The sequence below is a fragment of the Mytilus edulis genome, chromosome 1, assembly GCF_963676685.1.
Source record: "Mytilus edulis chromosome 1, xbMytEdul2.2, whole genome shotgun sequence".
Lineage (NCBI taxonomy): Eukaryota > Metazoa > Mollusca > Bivalvia > Mytilida > Mytilidae > Mytilus > Mytilus edulis.
This window is the reverse complement of record NC_092344.1, coordinates 53,154,504-53,179,444: the sequence shown is the minus strand read 5'-3', so window position 1 is coordinate 53,179,444 and position 24,941 is coordinate 53,154,504. Positions and strand designations below refer to the sequence as shown.

General features: G+C 32.3%; 1 protein-coding gene across 2 annotated transcripts in view; it reads right to left on the bottom strand.

Annotated features, from left to right (window-relative positions):
- The window catches only part of LOC139484888 (uncharacterized protein C12orf56-like), a 166,363-nt gene extending 149,582 nt beyond the window's left edge, over nt 1–16,781 (bottom strand). The window contains exons 1-2 of one of the 2 annotated variants that reach the window (XM_071268921.1): nt 16,044–16,781; nt 6,109–6,260 (exon numbers count right to left, since the gene is read on the bottom strand). In XM_071268921.1, the coding sequence (XP_071125022.1) occupies nt 6,109–6,260; nt 16,044–16,292 (401 nt within the window). In that variant the 5' untranslated portion in view covers nt 16,293–16,781. The remainder of the gene's footprint in view (nt 1–6,108; nt 6,261–16,043) is intronic. The other variant, XM_071268930.1, reaches the window with a different exon arrangement.
- Between the last annotated feature and the right edge of the window lie 8,160 nt (nt 16,782–24,941).

Below are 24,941 nucleotides of genomic sequence, written 5' to 3'. Positions count from 1 at the left end.
AGAATCAACATACATCTGTACTTTTCACTTAAAAGTATTAAAGTGTAATATAATAAGCAAGATGTACTTATCTTTTAGTTGTGTGTTGTTTAATCTGCAACTTGTCTCTCCTGCTACTGGTTCTCTCTTCCTCTTATTGTCTCTCCTACTGTTGTCTCAGTTTTGAAATTCTAAGTTTTGAAATAATTTTGAATGAATTTTGCCAACCTACATTCTAGCTATGCAGTTTCAGAATCTCATTTGTATCGTGCCTCGGGTCAATCCACCATATCTGTCACCAAGGTCCACTCCAGAGCACTGTTAGATAAGGGGGAGCTAACTCGTATGTGCTGGAACCAAGGGACAGGGGGTCAGTCTATTGCTAGACTTAATGTTCTGATAGGCATAGCTAAAACGCAAGGAAGGTTTTCATAATTTAATTAACGATAATGATTTAAATGAATGATAACAAATCAATCAATAAACAATGCCAAATAATAATAATCTAATTAAAGTACAAAGTATCAATTCAAAATAACAAATCCAAAGTAAAACTATTTCTCTTTAAAATGTAAAATATAAAATAAATGCCAAAATTACTAAATCATAAAATGTACTTAATCTCAATTCAAAATATAAAAGTCTCAAAATAAAAGTTTCTCAAAAGTATTTTCTAAAGTTAAATTATGAGTCAGAGATAAATTTTGTCTCACACTACACAGTCAACTGGTAGACTGGTAGACAGTCTTATAGGTCCAGTATAATGACATGAGTAGTGTGAGGTTACGCTTCCGAAACACTGACTGTTTTTCTAAAATAATTCTCAAAAATAAAAGGTGAGTCAAAAATACATTTTTGTCTAAACACTACAAAGTCAACTAGTAGACTGATCGACAGTCTTACAGATCCAGTATAATAGACTTTAGTAGTGAAAGGTTAGGTTTCCGAAAGGTGACTGATTTTCCTAAATTTCACAACGCTATTTATATTAAAACCAAATATAAATCAATATGACTCGACATGTAAATATTACTCTCATTAACAAAAAAATAGACATTAATTAACAAAGCCTAATCCTATAATGTTTTGATAAAATCTTAAACTTTTCAAGTGACATATGCTAATTACAATTAATATTTCAAAATAAAGTGCTTTGAGCTAACTGTGACATTTCGAGTACTAATGCCACAGCATAGGTAAAATCAATTAAACAAATTAATTACAATTCTTATAAAATACAAACATAAAATTTTCTTTCTTAAAATAAAACATAATTTTTATCCAAAATAACACTAACACAAATTTAAGCCAAATAACACACCATGACATATTTATAAACTATATAAATTAGTATTTGGTTTTGAAAGATATTTTCATTGTAATGTATCTATATTAACAAAATTGTGTAGCGGCACACTTAGATTAAATGTTGAAGTTGGTCGTTATCTGAATACTCAAAGAGAAAATAGAATTTGTATATGTTGCAATATGAAGGTTTTGGAGGACGAATATCATTTTGTTTTATCATGTCCAACGTATAGATCTGTGCGTATAGACTTTTATATTTATTCTACTATTCTTGGCCAAATCGGCACAAGTTAGATAATTTATGGGACAACTGTAGGATAAAAAACTTAATTCACATAGTTTTTTCACTGACCCCCCTCTTAACTTAATTTGGGAAAAATTGATTTACCAATAGGGATATATGTAAAAATCGATTTTAGATATACAAAACTTGCAGAATTTTAACCCCCCTACCCCCAAATTATTTGATTTAAGTTTTTTATCCTACATCGATCTTTTAATGTCGTCCCTAAATCTCTGACAGTAAAACTATGCATTTATTCAAATGCAGCCGCTTGGAAAATTAGATCACATATAATGTCATAATATTATTGTATACTCTGTAACTTCTGCTCTCTGCTGCCTTTTGTTTGTCATATGTTGTATATATTTTCGTTTGCCATAGCATGTGAAAATATAGTATGCATTAATCTGTCTACAGTAATAACGATGCCGATCTGATAAATCAATAAACTGATAATGCCCCCAGTTTATCAAATCTCGTATCTAATTAGTCGATAACACAAAATCATGATCGATCTTCCACATGCGCATTGTTTCCCTGAACTAGAGTATTACACTTATTCCTACTGATTTAAAATTTAGTTACAATGTATTATGAATTATGATATTGTATACTTAAGATACATTGTATACATAAAAATTTATGCCTCGTTCACACGTATATTTAATTCGAATTGAATTCGAATCGAATGCGAATGGTATTCGCTAATCGCATTCACACACTCTTCCTTTTTAATTCGAATTGATTCGAATAAGTTAATTCAAATTATCAAATTCGCATTAGAAATACGCTTTTGTTGATACAAACTAAAAGGTAACATCGTTTGGACAGTAAAGCGAATTTGACGCGCATTTTAATTCGAATTAGAATGACGTTAGGACGTAAAACGTTTTGGATGCGAATTAAACTAATTCGAATTAGTTAATGCGAATCGAATTCGAATTACGTGTGAACTCAGCATGATATATTATTTCAATATTTATAAGTCATATATATTTTTTATTCAAAATGTATGATTTTACAGGAAATTAAGATTAAAGGTAAATAAAACTACAGGTAAATGAAGTCACATGTGTCTTTTTACCTATTACCAGTGGCATTGCTAGGTGTGAAATTTTAATTACTTAAACAACAGCCCCTAATAAAAGTTGACAGTTCATGGATTGAAAGTAATAAAAGTGATATATGAAGACTCCCTTACACAATAAATTATTTCCTGTCTATCTAACTGTGTGACAAAACCTTTTCCATGCTGGAAATAGAAATTTTGAAGCAGGGACAAAAAGTTTTTATCTTTTACTACACTATTATGTACTCATTAATCAATATAGATCCCTGTTTAAATTTACAATAGAAATAGAAGGCCCCCTCTTTTTTGGAAAAAATTTGGTTGCTAATATAAGGAATCTATGAAGCGTGACTGGAGCGGGTCCCCTCTTAGGCAGTCAGTGGGCCCCCACTTATGAAAATTTCTGGATCCACCACTGATAAGCCAAAATGGCATTTTTTCCTGTATGTTCTATTTTTAGCCATGTCATGCAGTTATGTTGGTTGGCAGGTGGGATCATCAGAAACATTTTTTAAACTACATACCCTAATAATAATTGTGACCAAGTTTGGATTAATTTGTCTCTGTAGTTTCAGAGAAGATTTTTGTAAGATTACAAAAAATCGTTAAAAATTCATTATAACATAATAAAGGACAATTACCCCTGAAGGTGTCAATTGACCATTTTGGTCATGATGACTTATTTGTACTATGCTGAACATTATTGCTATTTACAGTTTATCTCTATCTTAAGTAATAATCAATATAATAACCCAAAACTGCAAAATGTCCTTTAAATGTTACCGATTCAGATGGAAGCAATCCAACAAGGGGTTGTCAGATTTGTCTAAAAATTTCATGGCAGATAGATCATGACCTGATTAACCTGATAAACCCCCATCAGATTTGCTCTTAATGATTTGGTTTCAGAAATATTAACCAAAATATCAATTTTCCTTCCTAAGCTCTATTTGTAGCCATGGTGGCCATCTTAGTTGGTTGGCCGGGTCATTGGTCACATTTTTCAAACTTTATACCACAATGAGAATTGTGGCAAAGTTTGGTAAAATCTGGCCCAGTAGTTTTGTAAAAGTTAATGGACCACGGACTACAACAATGATGCAGACGACGGATGATAGAAGCCAAGTGATGAGAAAAGCTTACTTGGCCCATCTGGCCAGGTGAGCTAAAAAGTGACTCAACCCAAATTTGTACTTGATACAAGTTTTGTGGTAATATGTATTGCCAATAAGTTCCATAACATTTGGTTGAGGCAAACTGAAGATAGAGAAAAGAAATGAAAAATTCAGCAATTTTTCGATATGTAAAGGGGCATATTTAGTCTAGAATAGTCAGTCTAGGTGACACCACCAAATTTTAAGCTTGATCTGTAGTTTGTGTTAATAAGCATTGTGTATAAGTTCCATTATATTTAATTGAGGCTAACTTAAGTGAGAGGATGGAAACGTAAAATTCAACAATTTTTCCATTTGTATTTAAAGAATCATAGCTCTAGAATGAAATTGATGCCACCAAATTTTCAGTCAAAAATGATGACTCCATTCCAAAAATTGAAATTGATTACAGCTGATTAATGATTACAATAAAAATGACCCCAAGCCTGCTAACTGATAGTTTTAATTATTTTAGGTAATATCTACTGATCTACATGTACATGTATTTTTTTTAATTTTTCAGTATTAGGCAAAAATTTGAAAATATTGTCATCAAAGGGCAATAACTCTGATAAGAAGTTGACTGATGAGTTCTACCATGAGTCTTTTTTTGTACAAATTGTCTTGCTGATCATATTTGCAATTTGAGGTTTCTATTTTTTCTATCTTTATATCAGAATTAACAAGAATGTGCCCCACTCGCACTATCATTTTCCATGTTCAATTAACCCTGAAATTGAGTAAAAAATCTAATTTGGCATTAAAATTAGAAAGATCATACCATAGGGAACATGTGTACTAAGTTTCAAGTTGATTGGACTTCAACTTCAGCAAAAACTACCTCAACGAAAAAATTTAACCTGGAACTCACACTTTCATTTTCTATATTCAGTGGACTGTGAAATTGGGGTCAAAAGTCTAATTTGATTTTAAATAAGAAAGATCATATCATAATTGGAACATGTGTACTAAGTTTCAAGTTGATTGGACTTCAACTTCATCAAAAACTACATTGACCAAAAACTTTATCCAGAACTCGCACTTTCATTTTTTATGTTCAGTGGACCTTGAAATTGGGGTCAAAAGCCTAATTTGGGTTTAAAATTAGAAAGATCATATCATAAGGAACATGTGTACTAAGTTTCAAGTTGATTGGACTTCAACTTCATCAAAAACTACCTTGACAAAAAACTTGAACCTAAAGCGGGACAGACAGATGAATGGAAGGACGGACAGAGGGACGCACAGACCAGAAAACATAATGCCCCTCTACTATCGAAGATGGGGTATAAAAATCATATCCATTGCAGTTTCAAGATTTATATAAAACAATAAAATCTGTCTTTTTAGGGCAATATAAAAAGTTGTCTAACAGTGTTGGCCTATATGGACAACTGGTAAGGCTCAACATTCTGAACTTTTTTTAACCCCCATCAGATTTTCCCTGTTAATAAGGGTTTTCAAAATAATAGACAAAACTTGCATTTTACCCCTATGTTTTATTTTAAGCCATCTGTGGTTTGAAGGCAGGGTCATCAAACACATTTTTTAACTACAATAAAATTGAGAATGGAAATGGGGAATGTGTCAAAGAGACAACAACCCGAGTCGGCGACCAAATAAAAAACAACAGCAGAGGGTCACCAACAGGTCTTCAATGTAGCGAGAAATTCCCGCACCCAAAATGACAATAATACATAAATAACAAAAGACTACTAGCAGTTAACTGACATGCCAGCTCCAGACTTCAATTAAACTGACTGAAAGATTATGATTTCATCATATGAACATCAGGCACAATTCTTCCCGTTAGGGGTTTAGTATCATACCATCATAACATATACAGTGTATGAGAAGAATGTAGATACCCCAATGATGATCATGGCTATTAAGTTTGGTTCAATTTTAGTGCAGTAGTTTCAGAAAAAAACATTTTGGTAAAGTTAATGGATGCTGGAAAGCTCTGCTCAATGCCCCTTCAGTATGCAAGGTGATCAAACAAAACCTGAAACCTTGTCAGGTAGAAAGTAAAAAGCATGCACTCCGGCTGAAAAATGGAAATAGTTTGAAAATTAATATACAGGCCTTTTGTGACTTACTGAATTTTAATAATATTTAAGTGGAGATACTTTAATTTCATGCAGTATACAGAAGAATTCATACTACTCAATCAGTAAATGATTCAGGGAAGTTGCCAAAGTATAGGTTTTTTGGCTGACATGTTTTAAAAACCAGCAAGTTGTTTTGGCATGGTCTAAATTGAAACAACTTTAATGTGTCCAAGGATTATATATTACTGAAGAACTAATACAAACCTTTCCCCTTCTGTAGCTGCAGATCCAGGTCTTGGAGATCTTTTAGAGCGTCGTATAGATCGTCTTTTAGAATCATTTGTCCAGTAAGTGACAACCAAATGTTGTGTGTTTTCTCTTTCTTCGCCTGATAGAAAGTCAGGATAGTCATTTACCTGCAAAAAATAAATATTTTTATAAAGATTCATCTACTATCTTATGATTCTAAACAAACTTTTGTATAATTTTGGTACATATCCAGGATAGTTCAAGAAAGTTATCATCAACAAGAGGCTGTCACAACGACAGCAAACCGGATTTATTAACATTTATTTATGTCCTGGCAATATCACAAGAACCATTACTGATGAATGGTGAAAGTGAAAATCGTCAATATCAAATTTGACCTCCATTTTGTCATCAGTATCAACATATTAAAATTTGAAAAGCTTAGATTGAATGGTTCATGAGTAAATGCAACAACGTGAATGGAAACGCCATTTTACGATCTTTTAAGAACCACAACTCCTGAACGGTAAAAGTCAAAATCGTCATTATTTAACTTGACCTCTATTTTGTCATTAGTAACAACATATTAAAATTTCAAAAGCTTTGGTTGATGGTTCATGAGAAAATGCACGGACACGACGGGAAACACCATTTTTCAATCTTTCAAGAACCATAACTCCTGAACGGTAAAAGTCAAAATCGTCATTATTGAACTTGACCTCCATTTTGTCATCAGTAACAGCATATTAGAATTTCGGAAGATTTGGTAGAACAGTTCATGCATGAATGCACGGACACGACTGGAAACTCCATTTTTCAATCTTTCAAGAACCATAACTCCTGAACGGTAAAAGTCAAATTCATCATTATTGAACTTGACCTCCATTCTGTCATTAGTAACAACATATTAAAATTTCGGAAGATTTGGTAGAACAGTTCATGCATGAATGCACGGACACGACTGGAAACTCCATTTTTCAATCTTTCAAGAACCATAACTCCTGAACGGTAAAAGTCAAATTCATCATTATTGAACTTGACCTCCATTTTGTCATCAGTAACAGCATATTAAAATTTCGGAAGATTTGGTAGAACAGTTCATGCATAAATGCACGGACACGACTGGAAACTCCATTTTTCAATCTTTCAAAAACCATAACTCCTAAACGGTAAAAGTCAAAATCGCCATTATTGAACTTGACCTTCGTATAGTTGTCAGTAATAACATATTAAAATTTTAAAAGCTTTGGTTGAAAGGTTCACGAGTTAATGCACGGACAACATTTGATTGCCGCCCGCCTGACCGCCCGGCTGCCCGCCGTACATCCCCAAATCAATAACCGACATTTTTGTCACAAAAATCCGGTTAAAAATTTAAAAACTTTTAACCTCAGAGTGAATGTAATATACAACTGGCAGAAAAACTAAATCCATTTTTCACTAAAATGTGGATTAAGTTTAAAGTTTATTAAAAGGGATTTTTTTTAATTTTATTTACTTTTGGATACTATTTTATGATCATTAACAAGCTTCTGTCTAAGTTTGGTAGAAATCCAGGATAGTTTAAGATAAACTGTTATCACAGAGATATGTCTCAATTTTTGGTAATTTCAACAATAAAAATGTTGAAATTAAAATAGCAACACTTTTTAATACATGTATGTACGATTTGCAAATATTCAAAGTCAATGAATCATGACTGAAGGTACATGCATGGCTAAACAATCGATACCTCCATGGAAATAAGATGTGCCAAAAATGAATGCTAATACAACGCAAACCAAATATCATTGACTTATTAAGCAGTTCCATTTAAACAAACCTAAACACAAACTAATACATGAAAACTACATGTGTAAGAAAAGTTTCATAATCAGTAGACCATGACTGAGGGGTGGGGGAAATAATCTCCACGGAAATGAGATATGCCAGCTGCATTCCAATTATCATTAACTTCATATACAAAAATGTATATACTCACTAGGTCAGGTTCCCCATAAACTGACCTATTAAATAACAAACTAAAACATGCAAACTAAGCAAAAGTTTCAAAGACAATAGACCATAACTGAGGGGCTGGGACCAAATAATCTGCACTGTAATGAGATGTGCCAATACTGATACAACTGCATACCAAATATCTTTGACTTACCACTAGTGGTTTACCATAAACTAAACCCAATCACAAACTAATACATTATTGACGCTGCTGCCGCTTTTGTCTTCTCTGACACCGGAAAATGCAGACCTTACCTATGTCTCACTTTTTGACTCTGTCAAGGAGAACAAAAATGAATAAAATTTCATAATCTTTAACCATAGAATGAATATTTATAGACGCCCCTTCCAAAATGTAGGATCACTATAGCCTATACATTTTTGTATTATTATCATTATTGCGACAAAAATCGCAGGCTCAACAAAAAGGAATAGAATTCAAAAAGTAGTATCACGAGGAAAATATGTTCCATAGCCATATAGTGTCTATGAGGGTAGTAATGCCCTTTAACTTCAGACGTCAAACCAGGGATGGGGTAATCGTAATCTGTAATCGTAATCAATTGTATTATTGATTACATTTTTTCCAGTAATCGACAGTAATCTGTAATCGAAGACATTTTCGATTATATGTAATCGTAATTTAATGGATTACAACAAAAATCATGTTTACTTTTGATTACATTTCGATTACTTTATATAATTAGTAAATTAGTTTGATGAAATATAATAAAATATATAATATACCCGTAACCTGATAATAACATTAGATGTATGTTACATTATAATACGTTATTCTGATTGGCTAACTAGCAATCTCGTGATATTCCTTAATCAATTGCATTACACAATGCAACTTTTCATTCATGATGACACAAGGTCCCACAATAAAGTGCACAGGTAAATGAAATAAAAACTTGATAAAAGGCCTGTTTTCATGATCCTATAGGTAAAAATGTAATTATAAGTATTGAATGCTTTTTTTTGTAACTTTATAGGGTTGTAAAAGCATTGACCGTGCACACATTTTTAGCGCTTCATACAAAATGTACTTCGGTTAACGCTTTTACACCCCAATAAATTTACAAAAAAGAGCATTCAATTCTCAATTGCAAATGAAAACATGTATGTATTCATCACTTTGAAGTACTGATATGACTAAAGAGATGCCTTTATATTTCTATCTATTGTCTCAAGCTGCATTACATGCATTATGATCACCCAGATCCCCTACCATAATTCACTTTATATATAGCTTTTGAAACAAATGGATTTATTTGCTTGTCAATAAGTCAACTCCTTTTAAATCAAAATAAGAAAATAGATTTGAAATAAGAAAATGGATTTAAAATAAGAAATGCGTCTTAAGGTAAGTTCTGTACTTCCTTAAAGTAGTTAGCTTATTTGTATTAAATTTCCTAAAAGCAGAATTTTCAATAAGATTTTAGCTAAGAATAGATAAACAGTTCATTTCTTATAATGTTATGATATACGTGTATATAAAAAGTAAGAAGGTACACAAAATCCTTTTAACAAGGAACTACTGCCTATCATTGAAACTCTTCTAAAAAAAAAAAGATACATGTATCCCTCTATGACACTGTAAATATATATGCTGTTTATTTATATTAGAGAATGAAAAAAATCTTAACAAATTTTCTTGTCTTTACTAATCAGATGATCAAAGTCTTCTGATCACTATATAACATGTATAAGACACATAGTTTTATTTCAATTACTCTTTGTCTAATTAAGAAGAAGATTAATATTGTTTTGCCCCAGGTTATAAATTGAACTCCATTAGCAGTTTTATAACCTATAATTAGGGTGGTTATCCAACAAAAGGATTAAAGCATGCCTGTCATTATAATTATAAATTTTGATCTTTGAAATTGGCTAAACTAATTAAAAATTCTTTTTTTTTATATTGTCTTTAGAGAAACTTCCAAACATTGTAAATAACTATGCTAAAATATACCTGCTTTTAATGAATAAAAACAAAAAAGCTAACTTAAGTCAGTACGAAAGCAAAAGTATGGAAAAAACCTTGAGCATATATATAAGTGATTGATGGAATGCCATGTCATGATCTAATTCATGTTGAAAGTCAAAATTTCAAGATTTCTTTTAATAATTCTGATCCTCAGTAAGAGATTCTATCTAGATAATAACTGTAAACTTATAATTTGGAAACAACGTTTTAAATGCTGTTTATTTTGTAAAGTTCTAAATTTCCACTATACAAACGTTCAGCAACATAATTGTGTTTAACGTACTATATTTTATTTTTATTTTAAAGCATGTTATTGACAATAATCGAAAAGTAATGTAACTACATTTAACAGGCTATTATTTGAACTTGGAATTATTTTTAATTATGGAATTTGCTTGATTTTTTGTTATTGAAATTTTCAATAAATTCCACTTTTATTCTGTACTGAAATGTTCTGTGCTGCGCACAACACTTTCTATTACAAAAAAAAAAGTATTTTTCAGTAGAATGTACTGTGCCGCGCACAACACTATCTAACCAAAATACATTGTATGGAAAGTGTTATTAACCGCTCAAAAGATCATAATACCAAATATTACATGGAATTTATCAAAAATTTTAAACACTAGAAATTATGCAAATTCCATAATTAAAAATAATTCCAAGTTCAAATAATAGCCTGTTATTTGTAGATACCATCGAGATGGGAGCCATCTCTGTGGGCCCCGCTGTCAATAACGTGGGGTAAATAAGTTGTATGGATAATCTGATATGAAGCATTATTTGAAGTTATTACATAGTCTCATGTGTGATTTTATTCTAAGATTTTAAGTTAAAACTGATTAACGGTTCTCGAGAGGTAGAGCGGACACAATTTGTTAAGAACAACAAACGGATGGACAGACCAACAGACTGACCTTTGACCTAGGATGTATACATTATGACACATTCTCTGGTGTTGGTTAATATATATATGTTAAGTTGAAAATGTTTGTCAGGTATAAAGTATGAAATAATAACAGCTGTCCTCTCAAAATATAGTGTGGATCAAATTTGTTAGCGATGGACAGACCAACAGACAGACAGACCTTTGACCTAGGAAGTTGTATATACATCATGACACACCCTCTGGTGTTGGTTAAAATGGATGTCAAGTATAATATTTGAAATCATAATGGTTCTCAAGATATAGAGCGGACACAATCTTCACCACAGGACACGGGGTTGTCAACTGAAACCAAAGTTTTTTTGACCTTGACCTTTGACCTAGGAAGTTGTACATACATCATGACACGCCCTCTGGTGGTGGTTAAAATGGATGTCAAGTATAAACTTTGAAATCATAACGGTTATCTAGATATGGAGCGGACACGATCTTCACCACAGGACACGGGGTAGTCAACTGAAACCAAAGTTTTTTGAATGACTCTCTGTTAAAAAAACTGTTTATGATCAAAAGAGTATCCAGTGCAATATGATAATGCAATTATTTCTTTAAATTTCCCCACATTTTACAGATAAAAGGTATTTCTTTCTGCAATTAATAAGTGGTCACAGTTTGGGCTTTTTTTTTATTTTTTTATTTCTGAATTACAAAATTTGGAAGAAGATTTTTCTATGATTAATGTCTAAAGCAAAATTTTGAAAGCATCTGTTTTCGTTCATTTTTCTGTTCTTTACTGATAGCTGGACTTTTCTTTGCACAATTAATTGTTTTACATGCTCAATTTATAAACCTTCATTAAATGTGATATATTGGCACACGTTAAATTCCAGATCAAGAAAATATAATAAAGAAAGAAAATTTTTGATTTTTTTTTAAATTCCTGGAAAAGACTGGTAAATTGATTCACTTCTTGTGTCCCAGAAAGATATCGTGTTCCAGAATTTTTTAATATTTCATCTCTAAGAAATATTTTTTTCGTGTTCATTAAAAGGCGCTTTTGTCAATTGTATGCTCACTCATGACTTTAAACAATTTGAAAGTAATATTGGTTTGAACGTTTTCTCTAAAACCAATGTCCGTTAGCTTCCAATTAACACGATGAATAAGTTCTCAAAATTAAACATGAAAATATACCATTTAGATTCAAAAGTATGTTACTATCGATGATTTTTTACTGACAGGAATGGTATGTCATTCTCGATAACTCGATCGCTTTCGGGGCTCCGTCCCCTCGAACCCACTACCAGCAAGGAGGTTGGCATTGAGCGGTTTATCACCCCCTCAGACCCCTCGCCATTCGCCAAGGTTCGGGCGTACACGTAAATATGACCCAGCTACATGTACGCCACTAAATAAACTTTTTTCAACTCTTAGAAAAATAGGATAAAAATCCAATGAGTGTACATTTAGAGGCCAATCAGATGGTGCCTCATGTGCAAAGTATGATGAGACTTTAGCATTGATAAAAACTAGAACCTAAGTCCTGTGACACAACTAAATTCAGTTGTTCATGGCCCATATCTTTTAAAAGTATTTCAAAGGATATAAATCAAATTCTGTTCAATTTTTTTTAATTCATTTTGTTCCTTGAATCAACTTGAAATGCAAAAAAGCTTAATATTAAGATTTTTTTTTGGACAAGTTACAATTTCATTTGGACAAGTAAGTTTTGGTATGTACTTGACCTACTGGACAAGTTGAAAAAAAAAGTTATTGTAGAGACCTGCAGACAGACAAATTTCATTTTACCCTGATACTTGACATGCTTGACTTGATAAGTGTTGGACTTTTTTTTCAATTTCACCTGTTTACCAGGATGCTGAATGAACTGGGGAGAACACTGCATGTATATATAATGACATTCAATCACACTCTTTCTTTTTTTGACTGTCAATAGTATAGGGATTTTTATTTTGGCAATTTCATTTGTGCATGATAGTGCGTTGTTGTGTCAATGGTACATTGCGAAGCGTATATATTGTAGCTACGCCACTGGTACATTGTAACTTGTCGAACAATAGACCACTTTCGAGTTCATCCGTCACCGGAAAAAACTCGTCAATTATATGCGCCTTTATGACGTCATTTACCAGATAGAGGGGGTCGCCTGTATCCTTGCACTATTTACGTTCATTGAGCGTCTTGGTGATCATCATTGTGCAGGATAAACTAGAAATAATGGTTGTTCTGTAGGTACTTAATAACAATTCTCTAATGACATCAATGCTGATTGTCAATTTTGATAATTCAATTTGTCGTATAATTCGTACAATATAGAATTATAGTTTTCCAACCACTCGCTCAACATTGGAATGGAAGTGACGACGCCCCTAAACGCACAAATGACGTTCACTAAAATCAGAGTTTTTGACGGAAATGCATCGAACTCGAAAGTTGTCTATTGTGGAATCCTTTTGGGATCCAGGAATTCTCTTTTCGAATTTCAAGATGCCATGTTTTTGAGCCCAGGAATACAGGATCAGGATCCCTCTGCCCCCCCCCCCCCTCCCTCTTGTATGAAAAGGTCTATTAGTTGACTTTTTGATTTAAAAAAAGGCACTGGCTACGGTTACATGGAAATGTAACAATAATAAAAATATTATTGTTACATTGGAGACTAAATGCCGGAATGCATGGTTGGGTAAGGACCTGTTTAATTACGAATGTAACAATAATTATTGAGGCTACGGTTACATTGCGTTATTGTTACATGAAAAAAAGCAATGTACGATGGGACTAGTAATATGTACTAAATAATAAAAGTTGAGGACATTTATTACATTCATTTATAACATACAATTTATTTACTGTAATTTTTTATTAACAATGACAATTTCTACAAATCCAGTAACTACGTCCTCCACGGATACGTGTACATACATAATTTCTTAGTACTAGTATTTAAGTTACAGTTAGCAAATTTTGCTTTTGATTATCAATTTGCGTCAAGTTATAAAGCTGTATGAAATGTATGTCTTGATATTGTTTCAGTTTCGTTTAAAACGCATCCCAATTAAGTTTTATTTTTTTCACCATAAACAAAATTGGTCCAAAGTATAATGACAGTAATAAGAGTAGGTGTGCAGTTAAATACTTTAAAAAAGTGAAACCATTGAACTATATTTTTCGCCTTTGACATTCACACTCCTAATCTTGAGTAGTATCTTTAAGAACATCAAAACCATTAATACGTAGTAAAACTATTCAAGTTGTACACCATTTGTTGAATAATAATATTTTATTATTTATCAATATTAAATTACAAGTATTACAAGCAATACAACTATAGAAGATTTAAGTTTAATCAATCTAGCGTACATTGCTGTTTTTCATGTAACATTAACGTAATGTAACCGTAGCCTCAGTAATTATTGTTACATTTGTAATTAATCGGTTCCTCACCCAACTTTGCATTCCGGCAATTAGTCTCCAATGTAACAAAAATATTGTTACATTTCCATGTAACCGTAGCCAGTGCCTTTAAAGTTTACTCATATAATTTTAGAAATAAACTCACAGTTGATTTGGTTAAACACAATTATTCCGACAGCCCATTGGTCCGACAACCCAATAGCTCGACAACCCATTGCTCCGACAGCCCAATACTCCGACAACCCATAAGTGCGACACTTATCAAGTCAAGTATCAGGGTAAAATAAAATGTGTTTGTCTGCATTATAACGTTTAGATATGTAATAACGTATATATAACATAAATTTAAGGTAGTTACTATACAAATCCTTGGGTAGTTCAAATACTTTCTAGGCACTGGCTACGGTTACATGGAAATGTAACAATATTTTTGTTACATTGGAGACTAATTGCCGGAATGCAAAGTTGGGTGAGGAACCGATTAATTACAAATGTAACAATAATTACTGAGGCTACGGTTACATTACGTTAATGTTACATGAAAAACAGCAATGTACGCTAGATTGATTAAACTTAAATCTTCTATAGTTGTATTGCTTGTAATACTTGTAATTTAATATTGATAAATAATAAAATATTATTATTCAACAAATGGTGTACAACTTGAATAGTTTTACTACGTATTAATGGTTTTGATGTTCTTAAAGATACTACTCAAGATTAGGAGTGTGAATGTCAAAGGCGAAAAATATAGTTCAATGGTTTCACTTTTTTAAAGTATTTAACTGCACACCTACTCTTATTACTGTCATTATACTTTGGACCAATTTTGTTTATGGTGAAAAAAATAAAACTTAATTGGGATGCGTTTTAAACGAAACTGAAACAATATCAAGACATACATTTCATACAGCTTTATAACTTGACGCAAATTGATAATCAAAAGCAAAATTTGCTAACTGTAACTTAAATACTAGTACTAAGAAATTATGTATGTACACGTATCCGTGGAGGACGTAGTTACTGGATTTGTAGAAATTGTCATTGTTAATAAAAAATTACAGTAAATAAATTGTATGTTATAAATGAATGTAATAAATGTCCTCAACTTTTATTATTTAGTACATATTACTAGTCCCATCGTACATTGCTTTTTTTCATGTAACAATAACGCAATGTAACCGTAGCCTCAATAATTATTGTTACATTCGTAATTAAACAGGTCCTTACCCAACCATGCATTCCGGCTGTAACAATAATATTTTTATTATTGTTACATTTCCATGTAACCGTAGCCAGTGCCTTAAAAAAATGTATAATGCATTTATTTTATTTTTGTTTAGGGGCCAGCTGAAGGATCCCTCCGGATGCTGGAGTTTCTCGCTACATTAAAGACCTATTGGTTACCTTCTGCTGTTGTACAACGTACATGTATGGTTAGGCTGTTGTCTCTTTGACACATTCCCCATTTCTATTCTCAATTTTATATAGTCGCCAAATTTGTCTTCTTGTTGATTGAAACAACTTTAACAGTAGTCTCAGTTGCTGCTAACTTTTTTTTCTCTTGCTAATTAGTGAGACTGGAAAATTATGCTCCTTTTAGTACTAGTTAATGCTTGACTAAACATGTTATTTACTTACATGATCTACAGAAATTATATCTTTTAAAGAAACCTCTTCTACTACATTTTTAGGTGGGTTTTCAGTAAGATATATCCATTCGTCACCTAAAATGACATATTTCAACGCTTTATTCTCCTTCTCCGAAACAATAATGCAGGATTCATAGGCGCGCACTCTTTCATATGTCTCATCGTTCAGGGATTTTTTTAAAAAGCTTTCTAATTTACTGTTTTTCTTGAACAAAGTTTCAACTGTGCTTCGCGCCATACATGCTTTTATGTGCACTTTCTCTTATTGGTTTACATTGTGGAAATAAAGATCGAGTAGGTGATATTTCAATCAAAATTATTATTAGTTTTGCAGTCGTAATCACATTGCTAGGCACGCACAGCCATTGTTATGCCGGAAATAAGAAATTTTGTGTAAAGCATGTTCGTTGGTCCCGAATCCAAGTAATCGTCAGTATAATAATAATAATACGACATATGGATAGATGTACATAACTTTAACTTAAGACATATATTACAAATTTACGTAATCCTAATAAACTTCGATGAAGGAACAGGTCACAATTATTTTTTAAATATAGTCCAGGATTATCATTCGGCATATTTTTATAGGATAGAATACAGTAGTTTGTGATTGCTAAATCATGATTAGATACATCGCCCAAAGCTGAGCTAAATAATTACATCTACATAATACTTCTTAACTTCAATATGTTGAAGATCACAAGAAGGCAGATACTAGGGAAACAAATTAAAATCTAAACATATTTAGTTAAAATAATTTCGAAAACATTTTTTTTTTTTTTTTGTTGTAACAGGAGGGTCAGTCAGTTGGCTACGCGTCACCGTAGATCCCTCTTGTCGATCAATGGTTCGTTCCGATGCGACTGAGCTCTGGCAAATGAGATCAAATACAGATGTTCAGCGGATACTTTATTAAAACTAGAACACACCCGTGATATCGCGGGTCCGTGACTGAATTGAAGTATATAACTATGCGCAAGCCTTATTTTAGTATTAGTATAATTGTGATCTGGTAAAGTCATGCCTAAGATACACTGCTTTCAAATCTTTCTGTTTGAACCCGTCGAACTGGAACTTATCAATTTTTGGTAATATTAATTAAGGTCCTGGAATGGAGTATTTTTTAATCAACAGCATTGTCCTATATACGTTATAAATAAAGTTGAATTCTTTGATTCGCTGTTTTACGTCATGCCCGCTAACAAATTGAAAATTGTACCTAACGTTATACGCCTTATTTTTAGTCCAGATTTTTAGTATTCGTTTTGAAAGTCTTACTGATTAAAATACTACAATAGGTAACAATTTGACAATTTAGTAGTGTCAACCCTGTGATTATATGCCCGGTCTATATAGCATATAAATCCTGAATACACCGTTTGGTGGTGCGCCTGTCAGATGCGGAACGTACAGATAAGGTAATAGGGAACAGGTGAATATACTATTGGTATCGGTATCGGACTCGACCCGGAACTTCTTAATTATTGGCAATATTAATTACGTGGAAAACAAAAGGGCCTGGAGTGGTGTAATTTTTAATCTACACCTTTGTACTATATTAGTTATATATAAAGTTGAATTCTTTGATTTGTCGTTTTTACGTGATGACGGCTGACAAATTGGACCTCCTCATTTTAGTATTATAGATATTCCACATGCCTAAACAGAAAAATAAATGAACAAATAGTATCCAAATCTCTTTCAAATCGTGATTCTGCGATTTGTTAGTACCATTTGCTTGCGATTCATTAAACAAATCATAAACAAATCAGAATTTTCCAAATTCAAAACTGATTACTTTGCGATTTCTTTCTATTGTATGATTTGTAAGCAATTTGTTTCTGTTTTAGTGTGATTTCTTTACGATTTGTTTACTTGGAATATCTTATGAAATGATTTGAAAATGATTTGTTAACTTTGTTAGCTAGAATGGTGTGATTCATTGATGATTTGCTACAATGAATAAAATGTTAATGCATTTCAATTTTGTTTGTTTATCTATCTGTCTAACTTCCGGTTGAGGTCAAATTCAAATTTCGGCCGTTTCAGAATCTAAAGCATCATGGGTAATTTCATTGTTCGTACCCCAAAGTGAAAATAACGTTACGTCATTGGTTGAATTTCGATTGTTTAGGACGTTTAAAACCAATCAAAACGCTGTGGTGTACGCTTTTGAAAATATTACCCAGGATGCATTAGATTCTGAAACGGCGATGTTCTATATTAACTGAACAAAGAAGGTTGCAAGATGAGGAGTTGTATTCAGTTTATGAAAGATGACGGTGTTAAGGAATCTATATTTATAATTTCACATATTCAACTTATACTTTTCAAACGTTAACTTTTAAAGTTTAGAAACTGTGCATTTCAGTATCTCATTATCATCATGATAATTTTGTACTGTAAGGATTAGTTTTCAAAATAAAAATGTGTAAAAGACTATGATGTGTAAACAGATCGAAACGTTCATTTAAAGACTGGCTTCCAGAGACAGCAGACATAATACACTGGAAAGTTTAATGTTTTAATTGTGCATGATGTTTACTGACCAGGTCCCGGGCAAAATGGGCAAAGCTATATTACAATATAGCAGAATTGGACCAAGACTAGGAGCCATCATCTATTCGAAACCATTCTACTGAGTACACGTGGTTGCACATGTTTTTTTTCAAATTTCGTTATAGTCAAAGTAAGAGAAACCTACACAAAGTGAACAATTCGTCCCTCATCGCAACCAAAGATAGTATTCCTTGTTACAATTAGATGAGTAGCTATTTAAGGTAAAAGTTTAGTGGTTTCAGGTGCAGAACCGATGATATTTTTGATCTGGATGTAAATGATTTAATCTGTGAATTTTTGATTTGTTTAAGATTTGATAACAATTTGTTTATAATTTCTTAATAATTTGAAAACAATTTGTTTATGATTTGCTTGAGGTAGGAATATGATTTACTTCTGATTTGTATTATAGCTCTTCATCTTTTATATAAGCTTTGGATTTCAAATATTTTGGCCACGCATCACTGAAGAGACATGTATTGTCGAAATGCGCATCTGGTGCAAGAAAATTAGTACCGTCAATTTTATTACTACCACTGGGTCGATGCGTCTGCTGGTGGACTATTAGTCCCCGAGGGTATCACCAGCCCACACTGTAAATCTAAGTGTTAATAAATAGAACACTGCTTGAACGCTTTTTTGTAACACTTATTGAAGGTGTAATGGTGTTCCAAATGTTTACACTAGTGTTCATCAAATGAATGTGTGGTGTTCAGTTTTTAATGCCTTTGTGTTTCATTTTTGAACACTTGATGTTAGAGACCTTAACACTAGTGTTCAACGATTTAACGTGTCCGAATGTTCAAAATCTTAATACGTCGACGCGTTCAACAGCCATGTAACACTTTTTGAACACACAGAACATGTTTAAAAACCAAAATGTTAAGATTCAGAACACCAGACGTTTACATTCAGAACAGTTGACATAGGTGTTCAAATTGATGGTGTTCAAATGTGGAACATGTTCTATTGTTAAGCGTACATAATTTTCCATAAGAACTAAACTTAATTAAACTGTTATAAAAACTATACTCAATCAGGCAAAATACAACAATAAAACATATTTTAACAAGTAATTCTTTATATAATCAAATGAGCATATATGTAAGAAAAGTACACAAGAATACCTTATGATATCACAAGTAACAGTCAGTGAAATCACATTCATAATGTTTTTAGGCTGACTTAAATATATCACAAATAATGATCTTCCCCTTCATGTAAATGACAAGATAGTTGCTACATCATGTGTATCTTAACCAAAAAAAGCAATGCGATAAGAAGATAGTTTATGATATAGATATTTGTCACAATGAAAGTTTAAAAGTTTGCAAATTCCAACAATTCTTGTACGATCACATATAATGTACGCTCCACTTTTCAGTGCGTCTTCACTTAAAGCTATCAACTGGGTGGCATTTTATGTGTTGTTATCAACTTCCAATGTCAAAATCCTCCACAACAAGTAATGTCTATGAGCCTATAAATCCTGCAAAATAAAATTTAAAATTAATAGAAGAGATTTTTAAATTTCATAAAGCATCAAATTATGCAATGGTTGTTATGCTTTAATTTCGATGTATACTAGAGTACAAATTGATATTCTATGGCAGTGAAATGCAAGTTTTGACATTATAAATTACAAAAGTCGATTTCTTGACCTAAGGTATACAGATATAGAAATGATACACTTACATAAGCTAATATATATATATATATATATATATATATTGTTATACCTTTTTGACATCTTTTTTTCCCCAACATTTTATAGAAATGACCTTTGTGGGATTATTGGCTACCGGTTCCTAATTCAAACATTTCAATCTAACGATTCCTACAAATAAAAAAAAAAACGAATGCATTTTCTAAGTCAAAAATGGTGTTCCAAATGTTTACACTAGTGTTCATTATTTGAATGTGTGGTGTTCAGTTTTTAATGCCTTTGTGTTTTACGTTTGAACACTTGATGTTAGAGTTCTTAACACTTAGTGTGCATCAATTGAATGTGTGGTGTTCAGTTTTTAATGCCTTTGTGTTTCATTTTTGAACACTTGATGTTAGAGTTCTTAACACTTAGTGTTCATCAATTGAATGTGTGGTGTTCAGTTTTTAATGCCTTTGTGTTTCGTTTTTGAACACTTGATGTTAGAGTTCTTAACACTTAGTGTTCGTCAATTGAATGTGTGGTGTTCAGTTTTTAATGCCTTTGTGTTTCATTTTTGAACACTTGATGTTAGAGTTCTTAACACTTAGTGTTCAGCTAATATACGTGGATGTAAAAAATCATCATTTATTTCGTATAACAGACAGACGATCACAGACTGGTTATTCATCAGTTTAGGAAATCATCAGAACAAAGCTGACAGTTATTTACTTTTAATCTAAATCCTGTTCTTTAATACGTCTTATGTTGAATATTGAAAATTTGGATATAACAGTTATGAATATTTGACAAATATATATATATAGGTATATGACATGAGAAAATAACAAGGAAGCCATCGAACTACTTATAGAGATTATCCTAGCTTGTTACTCACTTCTTTCCTGTTCATGTGGGATAGAAGTCCCTTCTCGAACCCTCTTCCTTATGTGTATCCATTCTTCGTTTAACCGCCTAAATCACCAGCCGATATCTGTTTCCGGTATTTGGTACCCTGGTTTATTTTTTTTAACGCGAGGTGTTCAAAATTTCGAACGATTTGAACACTGATTGAACATGTAATGTTAATAAACTGAACGGATCATGAAATAAGATAAACATTGGCATATTTTTATTACGATATCTTCATAACAGGCCTCATTGGTATGCATAATTATGTCACTTATAAGTAAAACTAGTAATAATAATCAAATAAGTTCATAAACGATATATATATGCCAGCTTGGAAGTTTAATATTTCAGAAGTACTAGATTATTAGTAAAAAATTCACAAAATCATCATCCTGCGTATACATTCATATTTTTTAATGAATTTCTTTGTAAATTTGCCAATTAGAAGGATAGAAAATCGGACAAACAACTATCTTCTTTTTTAGATCAGAATTTGAACACCGGTGTTCACTGTGTCTGAACAGACATGTTAATATTGTTAACACAAACGTTAAAACTTTGAACACGTCTCTATAAGCATGAACATATGACGTTAAAATATTGAACATTCAGTGTACAAATTTTGAACGCGTCCGGACGCGTCAGGCGTCATGTATATTTACAGTGCAGTAGCCAGTACCTCGGTACTGGCATGAAAATACGAATTTTTTGTGTTATTAAAATTTCCTGTTAAAAAATATCAGAAATTATTATAAATTTAGGAATGAATCTCCCTCATGCAAAGCTCTGATACCTTTCACGGATTTGACTATACTTTTTGGACCTTTTGGATTATAGCTCTTCATCTTTTATATAAGCTTTGGATTTCAAATATTTTGGCCACGCATCACTGAAGAGACATGTATTGTCGAAATGCGCATCTCGTGCAAGAAAATTAGTACCGTCAATTTTATTGTTAAAGATTTATTAGCAATTTCTTTTCTTTACGATTTGAAAACAATTTGTTTGTGATTTGCTTGAAGTAGGAAAGCAATTACCTCTGATTTGTTAATGATTTCAAAACAATTTCTTGACAATTTGTTTATGATTTGCTTATGAATTGTAAGCAATTTGTTCGTGATTTGTTATTGTGATTTGTAAGCTCATTTGCATGTGAAATTTTATCACTTTCAAATCACACATCATACGATGATATGCATGTGAACAGTGAATCCAAAACATACATTTGATTAAGTTCAGCAAAATTGGATTAATGATTAACCCATGTAGTGATGATTAGATAAATCCAGGTGATTGATATGAGACGATAAACAATATATTTCTTTGATAAGTCTATACTTTTGACAGGTCCATTTAAGAAGGTATAATTCCTCCATGAGAATAGCAAAATCTTCTCTTAAATATTCAGTAAGTTGGATGAAACGTCTACCAAAATCATTACCATATAATCTATCTAAATATACTTTTTGTTATTTCTTTCTCTGACAGTGAAATAGTTCATTTTGCATCATCCCATATTTAGCAAAGGGAGATTATTCCACAGCATCTCCGTTACACTGTACTATAGATTATAGATAACAGATATGATTTCATTTGGTTTAGCAATACCACAGTGTGGGAACGGAACTGTACGGTTTTCTAGTATTTTGGTCATTCGGGAGACTGTCAAGCGGGGCTCCGACATTCGAAAAATAACAAGTCGCTTGATGGAAACTTTGATGAACTCTAATGTTACTTTATAACGTTTCTGCTGCAAGTTGTGGTAATCAAAACTTTCTTTATGTAAATATAAACCAATACAATAATAAAAACGACATATGCATCCAAACGTTTTCTTTAGAATAGTGGGGCTCCGAGTAAATCGATAAAAACTGTCACGGAGCAGCGATCAAAAATGTTAAATAAACACCGAAAAACCCATCCTTACTACCAGAATTTTCGCGTGTACCTTTCCTGATTTATAGTCTTACCTGTCTGAAAGTTTAAAAGTGATTGTCCCAGTAGAAACCAAAATATATTCATTCTCTCAATGTCGTATATTTTAATTGACTGTAAAATCGCTTGCAAGCTTACTGTACAATCGCTCGGAGCTGTCCTGTACAATCACTTGGAGCTTTCTTAAGCCCAATTCATTAAATACATTACATATGCGTTTCATTGGTTGTTCCTTGTCTGTTCTATTGTATTTGAAATGAAAATAACACGGATTCAGTCATTTTGCCGATTAATAAAGATGGTTAACAATCTATCCCGGACACATTTCTGAAGGTGTGTATATTAGAGAAAAATCAACTTTCGAATAGTGAGCATACAAGACAAAATAAAAGGACAAAACAAATGTAATAAAATCACTTAAAAAATAGTGCTCGTAGAATAACGAATAATAAAAAAAATGACTTTGTGCTCCGGAAGGGTAATAATATTTTGAAGTTTACTTAATTTATGTATCCCAACAGTTCAAAAAAATAATAAATACGTATATTAACAATGCAACAAAGAATGTTTCAGCAGAGGATCGGGATATTTAACTCGATAAAGGAATTCTAATGTGAAATGGTGCTATTCGCCAAACAAAAAATACAGTGTACACGTATAAGTCAATAAACATGATATAAGAATAAGAAGATGTGGTATAATTGCCTGACAACACCTGTCATGTTCCCGACTTGATACAGGAATTTTCTTATGTAGAAAAAAGTGAATTAAACCTAGCTTTTCTACTGGTAGTACACTTGAAAGCTCTCTTAATGATAAAAGAGGGACGAAAAATACCAGAGGGACAGTCAAACTCATAAATCGAAAATAAACTGACAACAGCATGGCTAAAAATGAAAATGATAAACAGACACACAATAGTACACATGACACAACATAGAAAACTAAAGAATAATTAAAAACACGAACCCCACCAAAAACTAGGGGTGATCTCAGGTGCTCCGGAAGGGTTAGCAGATCCTGCTCCACATGATGTATCAATGATAAGGGTGTGAGTTTTTATTTAAATGACAAAGAAAACACAAAATCCTTATGTTTTATGAATTTCTTCATAATAAAAAGCAGTATCACACAGTTAATTTGAGTTCGAACAACATTTTATCAAATATAAAAAAAGAAGATGTGGTATGGTTGCCAATGATACAACTGTCCACAAGAGACCAAATGACACAGACATTAACAACTAAAGATCACCGTACAGCCTTCAACAACGACGAAAGTCCATACCGCACATTCAGCTATACAAGGCCCCGAAATGACAATGTAAAACAATTCAAACGAGAAAACTAACTACCTAATTTATGTACAAAAATGAAAGAAAAACAAATATGTAACACATAAACAAACGACAACCACTGAATTATAGGCTCCTGACTTTGGACAAGCACATACATAAATAATGTGGCGGGATTCCCCCTAACCTGGGACAGTGGTGTATCAGTACAATATAAGAACGAACTATAAAAATCAGTTGAAAAAGGCTTACCTCATCAGATGGATAAAAATAAAAATATTTCTATTTCAATATGAAAATAAGGAGATGTGGTATAATAACCAATGAGACAACTATCCACAAAGTTTAAATGAAGTGGGTGTAAGCAGTAATAGTCGGGTATAAAAGGTACCGACATTAAAAATATTAAACAATTAACAAAATACTTGCGGAAAAACATATATGACAGATATGAACACAAACTGCAACCACTGAACAACAGGCTCCTGACTTGGGATAGACACATAAAGATAGTGGCGGGGTTAAATATGTTTGTGAGC